Source organism: Protopterus annectens, chromosome 4.part0 (assembly GCF_019279795.1).
Source record: "Protopterus annectens isolate FY-2018-M chromosome 4.part0, PAN1.0, whole genome shotgun sequence".
NCBI lineage: Eukaryota > Metazoa > Chordata > Ceratodontiformes > Protopteridae > Protopterus > Protopterus annectens.
In genome coordinates, this window is record NC_056733.1 from 1,348,967,037 (window position 1) to 1,348,979,129 (window position 12,093).

At 39.9% G+C, this 12,093-nt stretch overlaps 1 protein-coding gene across 8 annotated transcripts in view; it reads right to left on the bottom strand.

The window, feature by feature from the left end:
• Positions 1-12,093, bottom strand: part of ABLIM3 (actin binding LIM protein family member 3) — a 3,936,655-nt gene that overhangs the window by 356,667 nt on the left and 3,567,895 nt on the right. For all 8 annotated transcript variants that reach the window (XM_044069211.1, XM_044069207.1, XM_044069212.1 and 5 more), the window contains one exon: positions 7,176-7,326. In XM_044069211.1, coding sequence (XP_043925146.1) covers positions 7,176-7,326 — 151 coding nt within the window. The remainder of the gene's footprint in view (positions 1-7,175; positions 7,327-12,093) is intronic.

Consider the following 12,093-nt stretch of genomic DNA (forward strand, 5'->3'; position numbering starts at 1 on the left):
ATGGGAAACTATACATATGTGCTTTACAATGCCAGTGGTCATCTTATGTCCAGTACTGGGCCACAAGTGCAGTTCAACATTATTCCTTGATTGCCAGTAGTCAGGCCCTCATAAGCCCACATCACTAGTCCTACCATTGCTGGGTACAGCCAATTTTTCCTTCTAGACATAATAATGTTTTTTTCTCCATCCAATGCTGTTTAACCAGGGGCAAAATGTTGGCTGGTGTTGTTCTGGCAGCTGGTTTACAATTTGATAAGGTAGAATTACCACATCTTTATTGCAGGTCTTATGCATCAGTTTGGTTTTCATTCAGCTCCTTAAACTGCATTAGTTCTTTGATTCTGGGTGACTCCCACCTGCCCACCTGTGGTACCTGTTCCCTTATCTTTGTAAGTGTATGCACATGTCCATTAATAGTTTCCAGATATTTGAAGTTCAGAGAACTCACTCCCCACAGGTTCTTCATACATTGTCATCACAATATAGTATCATACGGTGTACCTTCCAAAGGTATAGATTCTTCTGATGCTGACTTGTCCAGCAAACGATCCTGTCAATCCCAAATCAGTCAACAGTGGTCCACCAGTTGCTAATTCCTTCCCTACTGTTACCAGGTTCTACATTTTATTATACAGTTGGTTGTTTTTTGACTAGCTTAGTTGCACTAGGCTAGTCACCTTTTTTAAGGGGAGATCCAAGGCAGTATCTATTTTAACTAGGGTAATTTGGCCAGGGCACTAGAAAATTCCCCTATTCTTTTCCATAAGTACGATAGGGTCTTTTACATCCATTTATGACACCACAAGTTCAGGCAGATGATACCTTGGTTTAACATCTCATCTGAAGGATGGCACACTCAGTACCGGTCTGTAGTGGAAAAATTAATCCACTCACCTGGTGTAGGAACAGAACCCACCACTTTCTGATACTCCAACACCTAAAACAAATGTGCTACCTATGCATGGTGGCTGTGAACCTTTAGGCTAATGTAGCACACTGACCAAAGAGTAAGCAACTCTCAAACAGGTTTCTCACACAGTCCCATTTACCTGGGCTGAGCAAGAAAAATAAAACACACCTAAATATACACTATAAATATATATATATATATATATATATATATATATATATATATATATATATATATATATATATATATATATATATATATATATATATATATATATATATATATATATATATATATATATATATATATATATTTCCATCCATCAATAGCCTCTTTCCCAGTTTTTGCACATGGGGTAGGGATATCATTTCAACAGTGATAATGATTTAGAGCCAGGATTCATACTTTTGGGTGGCTAGCCATACTGCAGCTGTTCTTCTTCCATACCACACACTTGCACACATACCTACAGCCACTTTAAAGTGACCATTCCTCCTATTACATGTCTTTGGAATGTGAGAGGAAACCAGTGCATCCAGAGAAAACCCATGCAAGCACTGGGAGGACATGCAGACCCCACACAGAACGTACCTCAGTCAAGAACTGAACAGGAGAACCTCTTGCTGTGAGGTGACAATGCTATCTGTTGTGCCACTGTGCCACCCTTTGAGTACAAATACAACCTATATAAAAGATTTAGCAATATCTATATCTATATCTACATTTATATATATCTATAGACATGCAAATGTATCCTGACCCTATTCCTACTCTCATTGATATGAAGACCTCAGGGATTCACCTCTAGCAGCAAACACTTCCTGATGAAAATATTTAGATGTAGCAGTAGGAGTCTCCTGCCTCTTCTACAGATAGTTCTCCTGTCAGAGAGCCTCTGATAGCTATGCAAGAGAAACGCTGACTGTGGGAAGCAAACTCTTCCCCGCAGTATGACTGTCTTTTGAAGGCATGTTGAACATTTTATTACAAGAAAATCAGTTTGCGAGTTTCTACTCCTTTGATGGAACATAAAGTATTTCATCTCTCTGGAAAGCTATATTTTTTCTAATAAAATCCCAAACCTGCCCTAGCCATAACACATAAAGCTGTATGTTAAGGCCCTTTTTATGAGGCTATTTCCCACAGTAAAGAATGCAGGTCTGCAGATGACAAAGTTAAGCATATGTGCGGGTTCAGGGGCCTAGGCAGCGAGACATTTCCTGGTGGTACATTTGGTTGGGGACACATGGCTGAAGTGACAGTCAGCTGCAGAGAAATATGGCTGTTTGCAAATTCCCTGTGGGCAAAGAGAAACATACCCTGCCATGCTCACAGCTTTAATAACTAAATGCATGGAGGCAGAAGAAGTAATGAGTGTTGTTCTCAGTGTGCAGGACATACTTATGTAACTACAACATGTAGAAGTGTGCTACAGCACAGAGGAAATCCTGTGGGCTACTGTAGTCACATTTATGCTCCAGTATGCATTTTAGGTAATGCTCCCTATACACTGTGAAGGGGGTAGTGGTCCACACACACTGATTATAAAGGCACTGCCCATTGTGCACCACATTTTACTGCCATTGACATGCCCTCTGGCCAGCCTGCTGCTGATGCCTGCCATATTGCCTGCTGTCTCATGTTCCCTTGTGGACCATGGACATGGTTATTGAAGTTGTGGGCATGGCAACACATTCTTCTCTTTGCCCCCTGGGAATTTGCAAACAGCCATATTTCTCTGCAGCTGACTGTCACTTTAGCCATGTGTCCCCAGTCAAATCCAACCAAAAAGAAAGTATACTTGACTGGGTACTCATAAACAGTCACCCCCAACTGTACACCTCTGGTACCCTCCTTAATGGCCTAAGCGATCACCTTCTCACATATGTAATTAAGCACAAAACCATTAATTCCCAACAACCCTTACTCAGAAAGGTTAGAAACAATAAAAACTTTGACCCTGCCAAATTCCAACAAGAACTAAACTCATGTAATTGGTCTATTCTAAAACACCTCCCCTTAGAGGAAGCAGTAGCATACTTTAACAACAAATTCCTTGAGATCCTTGATTTGCATGCACCTGTTCGTTCAAAGAGAACCAAGGCAAAAACTGCACCATGGCTTTCTATAGAGTCTAAACTCAAAATTACCCTTAGAAACAAAGCATGGGCTTTATGCTTCTTCTAAAGACCCTCAAGATCACATTAAATACAGGCAATCCAGGAATGAAACCAAAAATCAATTTTACAAGACAAAAACAATACTACTGTAATTTACAGACAGTAAATCAAAATAACCCTCAGAAGTTTTGGGCAGGTTTAAATAATCTACTACATCCTGGACAAACTTCAACCCCAATCCCTGCTGCTACTATTGATAAAACACCTGAAGATGTTTCTGATAGTTTTAACCAATTCTTTACTGAGACAATTCAAGCCCTAGCTAGCCAACTACCTCCTAGCTCCCCTGGTCCTGAAAGTAGCACCCCTAGAAACCTACTTGGGTTCAGCTTCCAACCAGTCGCCACTTCACTTATCCATACCTTGATCAAAAAATTAAAACCCACTACACTTTCTGCTGATCAACTCCCTGCCAAGTACCTACAAAAATCAGCTGATGCTATTGCTTACCCCGTCTCAATACTAATCAATCGAACCATAGTAGAAGCTAAAATTCCCACCATCTGGAAAATATCCTATGTTATCCCACTTCACAAAGGAGGCAGCTCTACTGAATTCTCCAATTATAGGCCAATAGCTATACTCTCTCTACTTGCAAAGATTATGGAAAAATGTATTCATTGACAACTCATGCACCACCTAATCCAAAATCGCCTTATGGCAGACACTCAGCATGGCTTCCGTCCTCATCACAGCACTACTTCAGCCCTCCTAGCCTTTACTAGCACCATAAACCACAATCGCAACAATAATTATATATCCTCAGCCGTCTTTTTGGATCTTTCCAAGGCATTCGATATGGTTGATCACCAACTTTTAATCCACACCCTGCAAACATTCTGTCTAGATACTGGAACCCTCCAATGGTTTCAATCCTACCTGAATGGTCGACAGCAGGCTGTCCTCTGGCAGAACAAACTCTCTAACCTTCTACCTAACACCCTCAGAGTACCACAAGGCTCTATACTAGGGCCCTTGCTGTTGTCCATCTTCATTAACGACCTTTATACTGTCATCCCAAAAGTCAGCTGTATCCAATATGCTGATGACTCTACTCTGATTTGCACAGCCACATCTCCAGTAGAGTTATGGTCAGCTACCCAGACCACCTTTAATACAATAGAAAACTGACTTTCTGAACATCGTCTGATCCTAAATCCCAAAAAAACTAAAATGCTGTTATTTTCACCAACACGTAGGTCTACCGCTTTCACCTTTACCATAAAATCAAATGATGGCACAATAATCTCCCCTGACCCATCTACAAAACTATTAGGTGTCATCATAGACAATAATCTCAAATTTGACCTACATGTTAACCAAACTATCAAAACCATCAATAAAAAACTAGGGTCACTTTACAGAATAAAAGCCTTCCTAACCCCTCCAGCTAAAATTGCCATAGCTCGCTCTCACCTTCTTTTCAACCCTTCTGTATGCATCCCCTCTACTCTCAAATTTGAACAAGACTGTCCTTAACAAACTCTCAATTTGCTACAGCCACATTGCCAGGTTTGCCACTGGGCTGCCTTTTAGGACACATCATTGCATCAATCTAAATCATCTTGGTTGGCTTGAACTACCTAGCCTAATCCAGTATAACCAACTGATTATGGCCTATAAAATCCTCTATAATCCGGACAATACTCCTGCACTTAAAAATATTATCACCTCCTATAACAATCCTAGACCGCTTCGATCCTCTAACAAACTACTAATTCAGACTAGCAAAATTAATAACACAGCTGGTGATTCTCTCTTTGCAAACTCTGTAAGTAGATCCAGGAACTCTCTTCCAGCTGATATTACCTTACTTTCCACCTTAGGTCAATTTAAAACTAGACTCAAACAACATTTGTCACTTAACTGGCTAACTCAAATGTGTAAAAATCTGTTAACCAGTTTACTGTGTAATTTAATTTAATCCTGACTTGTGCTCAGGACTAACTGTAACCTGTGGAACTTGTTTAACTTGCTTACTTATGTAATCTCTGTAAATAGTCTGTTTGTAATATGTAATGCTGGTATTATGTAATGCTGTATCTGCTTACCCTTGGAGCTTTTCTCCCCGGGCCTCCGCTGAAAATGGACATGCATCCAGTCGGACTATCCCGGTCAACAAATGTAAAATAAATAAATAAATAATAAAAATAAATGTAACATAGGGAAATGTCTCGCTGCCTAGGTGCCTGAACCCGGGTTCGTAGGTTCTTAAGTGTGTACTAAGCTAACCAAGGCCTAGTCATGCATCCACAATCTCTGAAGAGTTCTGGAACCCCCTGATAAGTGTAAGCAGGGACTTGGGAGATGAAATTCAGCATTTGTTGACAACCGTTATGACAGGTCCTTCCTCACAGTGTGCATATGTCCATTAGAGACATAAGTGCCAAACCAGGGATGCATTTCCTGTTACCCATCTAACTGTCCAAGTTACATGAGAGGATCCCTGCTTTACATGGATGGGGAGCCTATTCCAGAATAAGGATCAGTTTCTAGGGTACATATCTGCCTCTCCAGCAAGTTCTGTTTATATCACAAGCAAGGTTTAAGTCTTTACAACTGGTAATTCTGGTGCTGTTTGTTTTTCAGATATGTTGAATGTCCATCTCAGTGGGGTCTGATAATGCCTTGTTTGCCAGGCACAGATCTCCCCTCAACAGCCTGTAGGGGAGAGAGAATACAGGGATATTTTTTGGGTGGTTTGCATACAACATGTTTACTCCCTGTATTAATTTAATGAGGAACCTCTGTGTATATTCCAATTGTTGGATGTCCCTGATTAGGTACATGCCACAGAGGCATTGTACTCGATGTCAGGGATCGTACTCAATGATGAATGCCAAACACATTGGAACAATGACCTTCTAGAATGTGGATGCCATACCATTGTTTATAAGTTGTGCAACATAAAATGATTTCCTCAATACTGTATATACATGATGGTGAAATACTAGATTACTGTTTATGTGTATCCATAGGTTTCTGACTACTGGGTTGACTCTTTGGGGTGTATATGAGAATTAAACCCTGTAACTTGTGACCATAAGGTAGACACGTTAGCCATTATGCTAACCATCAACCCCCATGGTCTGCCTGAAACACACAGGGGCTCTGGGGTTGTTAGACCTTTTCATTCAACTCTTAAAATAGTAGTACAATCACCTGCAATATGTATGGAACTCATTTTTTTTCTGGCTCCTGGCTCTGAATTCTGCAAGTTGGATTTCCATGTTCCATATTCCCATGGTCAAATCAATTTTTTTTGTAGTGTTTTGCTCAAATAACTTTATAATGACATAATGAAATTGAGGAGTCCATTCATTCATTAATTAATTAATTCATTCATTCATTCATTTATTCATTCATTTATTCATTCATTCTTTTCACTGGTACTAGCACTATATAATTAAGGGTTACAAGGGAACAGAATCTATCCCTACTGTCAAGAGGTGAAAGACAGAGACACTACTCCTGTAAAGAATGTTATTTTATCACAGAAAACACACAGACACACCTACAAGAAATTTGGAAGTTTACCAGTTCACCTATTGTATGTCTGTCAAGGGCTTAAGAATGCACTTCTGGTATCTAACCTGCACCTTAGATTGTCTGAAGTAATGGGCCAGCTAGAATTCCTAAAACTGGATAGTACAAACAAGTAATCGCCATGGTGAGCCTTGCAGCAAGCCTCCCTTCAGGAGGAATAACAAACATGTTTACTTTTAAGAATTACTATTTATTTACTTATTGTCTGATGGATGATTCTCCTTGTTTTAATAACTCGGGTGGGAAGGTAGCAAATGAGAAGATGCTGCATGGAGGTATTGTGTTGCTTATTGCTAATTACTTTATCCATCCGTTACTGTTCTGTCTCTCTGCTCCCAAAACCAGTATTCCTAAACAGTACTCAGATCATTACAATAACAATTACTTTTACACAGTCATATGTAAACATTTTTTATTTGTATCTACAAAATGAATGCCACACACATTTTGAACTGCAGCATCAAGTGTGAAACAGTTATATTTTGCTCATTAAACATTTTCTACAGTTTATTTAAGAGACAAGAACATTTACTTACATCCATTCAATGAAGACTCATAGCCAGGCGTGTGGAGTGTTTCTCTGCTTCCTCCAGTGCTACGGGAAATGGCCCAGGGATCATTGTCATAGGATCCAGATCGTGCTTTCATCTCCTCTTTCAGTATCATCCTTCCAATTCCGCTCTGGAGCTGAAACAAAACAGAATGAACAACTAAAAAAAGACATTTTCCAGTTTGCCAGTGATATTTGAAAAAGCCTAACACCCCACTGTAAGACTGACTCCTTTTGAAGACGCAGAAAACATACAAAAATGTGTGTCTCGTTCTAGCCCTTCCCCTTGTTTCACCCCTTGCTCTGCCTCTTTGCCAGCCTGTTCCACCCATCACATGACTCATTTTGATATGTAAATGAAAACATTTGCTTGTCATTGCAGGAGCTGGATTTTTTTTCTCTCCATCCTTGGAAGAGACCCCATAGAAATGAAGCAGCTCCTGTACTAAATCTCCCGTCTGGAGGAAGTAACCTTTATGAACTCTGGTATTCTATTTGATGCAAGAAACAGAAGACCAGATCTGTAAAGTGAATTCTGGAATCATCATCTTCTCTCGGCTGTTCCCATTAGGGGTCGCCACAGCAGATCACCTGTTTCCATTTCTTCCTGTCCTCTGCATCTTGCTCTGTCACACCAACCCCCTGCATGTCCTCTCTCACCACATCCATAAACCTTATCTTAGGCCTTCCTCTTTTCCTGTTACCTGGTAGCTTCATCCTTAGCATCTTTTTCCCAATATACTCAGCATCCCTCCTCAGCACATGTCCAAACCAACTTAATTGTGCCTCTCTGGCTTTGTCTCCAAACCTTCCAACCTGGGCTGACCCTCTAATATACTTATTCCTAATCCTGTCCACCTCCACACCCAGTACAAATCTTAACATCTTTAATTCTGCCACATCCAGCTCAAACTCCTGCCTTTTTGTCAATGCCACTGTCTCCAACCCATATAACATAGCTGGTCTCATTACCCTCTTGTAGACCTTCCCTTTCACTCTTACAGGTACTCGTTTGTCACAAATCACTGCTGACACTCTTCTCCACCCACTCCATCCTGCCTGTACTCTCTTCTTCACCTCTCTTCCACACTCACCGTTACTCTGAACTATTGATCCCAAGTATTTAAACTCATTCACCTTTGCCACCTCTACTCCTTGCATCCTCACCATTCCTCTATCCTCCCTCTCATTCACACATATATATTCTGTCTTAGTCCTGCTGACCTTCATTCCTCTTCTCTCTAGAGCATATATCCATCTCTCCAGGGTCTGGAATAACATTCAGAATTATAATGGTTTCTTTTAAGTAGAGTGTTTCTGCACAGTTTTTTTCTTTATTTATTCAGCATACATTATGTATATGATTTCTTGCAGTTTATTAATGACCCTGGTCAACCATGCACACCTCTGACACCTCCCTTTAGCAGCCTGACTGGATAGAACAACACATGCTCCTTTTCCAAACAAAGTTACATTTCCTTTTATACCACTACTACATTATAATCAACAACACACTGCAATCCCTACTAGTATCCACAACACTATATGTTAATTCTATTCATATTTCATTCATATTTATTCTTATATTCATACCTATTCAGCTTAACATCTGCATTTATTCTTCATTAATTATACTTCCAATTCTAGAAGCACCATAACCATTTATTACTTCACAATAACCTTGAAGAAGTCTCCCTTGCCTTACATATTTGGATTCTTTTATATAAACTTAATTGCCTTGCTATCTAACCCATTTTGCAATCCCTCATTATATCCAGCTTTTATTGTTATCATCACAAATATATTTAGCAAAATGTCAAGGTTATTAAAGCATTACATTAATGCCATCAAGCAACTTAGTGAAAGCTCTTTCAAATGTAAACAGTTATTATTCATATAATTACCATACAAGGGAAGGAATTTTAAATTGCACTATCTCTGGAGTAATTTTTCTAAATAATATTTTAGTTATTCATCCATTTCATTATAAAGAAGAAGTACAAACAATCTAATCCACGTTGGACATACATTAAAATTATGATATACAGAGAAACTTTACTTTTCAATTCTAATTGACTTTTCCAAGAAACTTCAGGACAAATACAGTGAATAGTTTCAACAAGTGTTACTACATTTCAATGTTGTACTGATTTCTTAACCATAAATATAACTTTCACACCCTTGTTGAGGTTACTTATTTCTATCCCAAGTGCTAACTAAATACCACCTATAATTAGTTTTGCCATGAGTTATTAAATTCTAGTTTATGCTTATTTCCAAACATTAAACATAACATTTTTATAAACTAACATTGTTTACTTTAGACACCAATAGTATAACATAACATAACATAACATAACTAACAAACTGTAGAAACTTACATTTTAACATTTTAATTACAAATCGATTTCTCCTATTTTTGAGGACATTAATGTTTGTTTGTGTCTTTCAGCTTTTCCCGGTTAGGGGTCGCCACAGCGGAACTCCGGTCCGTTAATGATTGGTAGTTGATTTTTATGTGCCGAGTTACCAGCCCTGACGCACAAACTTCAACGAAGGTACGCCCATTCACGCATGTCTCCACGGAGAAGACGCTTTAGCTGAGAATCGAACCGGACAGCGTCTTATTGTGAGGCGACAACTCTACCACTAATATCAAGCAATAATGCATTTTCAGCACATTAAACAAACTAATTATCTTATACATTTATTTACTTGTTTCTGCATCCCTGACCAGGTTAGTGTCACTTGACCAGATTCTTTTCAGGGGCGAACCAGGTTGGTATCCAAATCTATTAGGGTAAATTAGACAGACACTGAGAAAATTCTCTTACTCTTTTCAACCAGTAGGGGGAGTCAAAGAATCATAGGTTCATAGGAGGTTACTAGGCTATTGGCCCTAGGGCCTTTACAAGCCTAGGCACATTTTACCCTTGTTTTCCTCATAGACCAAGATAAATAGTCTATATTAGTGCATGAATTTATGATCAGCACTGACTGCCCTTATGCAAGAAGGACATCGGCTTTATTTTCTGAAAAAAACAAACAAACAAAAAAAACCAAAAAAAAATATACTTGTTTCCCACCTTTCTGAACTAGTATAGTCCAGTTTTCAGGTTATTGCTGAATTCAGGGCTGTGTTACAAGTTTCTGTGTTGCACATACCTTACTTGGATAGAAGGAAGTTTCACTGTTCACCTGTGAGAGAGGGGAGCTTTGAGCAGCCTATCTGTCCCTGGAGGAGTGGTTTCAGCCCAGAAGTTAGTAGTTTATTGGCCATTTTGGGCTAATTTCTATCTTTTTCATTTCCCTGCTATAAAAAACGCATTTGCGTGGTTTTAAGTGCCGGGCAGCACCAGTTAGCTAGGGTTAAACTATTCCCGGCTCCACGAAATCTACTCTTCATTTTTTCCCTTGAAACTAGACAAACTTTCAACTTTAGCACTCAAACCATTCATTTCACAGCTCAGCACTTTCTCAAAACTCATAGCAAGCACTAATTAACCCTAGCACTAGACCCCCCTATACTGTCCATAAGAACAAGGCTCTCTATTCGTCCCTACCAGCCAATCAGTAAACAGCTCTCTTTACCTATTCATGCATGTCCAAAGGGCAGTTTCAGGTGTACTCTCCAGTCCAACTGGTGAATCTGCCCATTTTGAGGCAATGTTACAACTGTATCATGTACACAGACAACCCTCTCCTCCTACCACCAAACACTAATATATGTGAGAGATGCAATTATACAACCAAATTGGAGGCAAAGATCTCTCAACCCAAGACTGGAACTGACAGTCAAGAGTAGAAGGAAAATACTTGCAACACACCACCAGTCTCACATAGACCTACTAAACCAACACCGGCAAATAACATATATAAATACAAGAAAACATACTTGGAGGCTCTAAATAAAAATATGCAAAAGCAACAGAGACCTCCAAAGCAGACACCCAAGCAACCTCCACACCCCATAACAAACCATGAAACACATACTTCACATAATCAGTGTGCCACGCAATCACAGCCCTTAAGGCAAAATAACATACCCAACACACTAGTAATAGGTGACTCTATAGTCAGGCACACTGATGTCCCACTAACTAGGTTGGACAAGGAGAAGGCTACAGTTAGCTGCCTGTCGGGCGCCAGGATCCACCACATAACACAAGCAATCAGGTCACTCCAGAACAAGTACAAATACGACTCTGTCATTGTCCATGTTGGTGTGAATGACCTGAGATGTACCTTCCTGGACTACATGAAAAGAGACACAGAGACATGGAAGAGCTCTCTGATCACATAGCCCAGGCTGGTATGACCCTGACCCTGAGTATCATCCTACCCGCATAAAGAATGATGTCACAGTATAAAGAAAAAATTATCAGTTTCAACAATTGGCTAAGTTTCTGGTGTCATTCAAAGGGGATCCAGTATCTGTCCGCCTGGGGTGACATGCTCGACAAGCCACGTTGCTTCGCAAGAGATGGCTTGCATCTGTCACCCTTAGGCTTTTGAATACTGGCCAAGGCTTTTGCCGGTCCCATAGTGACGTTTTTAGGCAAAGCTCAAAAGACAAACCCACCGCTGTAAATAGCACAAGTAACAAAAAACTAAGGGTAATGCTACTCAACGCCTAAACCTCAAAATGCACGCACTCGAGGCACTCCTCAGTATGGAGAACATTGATATCTGTGCAGTAACAGAAACCTGGTTTAAGGCTCCAGAGAGCACCCCAGGGCTACCAGGCTATAACTCATACCATACTTTTCGGCCACAGAACCCGGACCGAAACACAAAAGGCGGGGGTGTATCTATATTCATCAAGGATACCCACACCTCCAGGTTAGTGGCACAGCACAATGCCTTAGAGATCATCCATGTGCAACTAACAATGGGCAAAACTG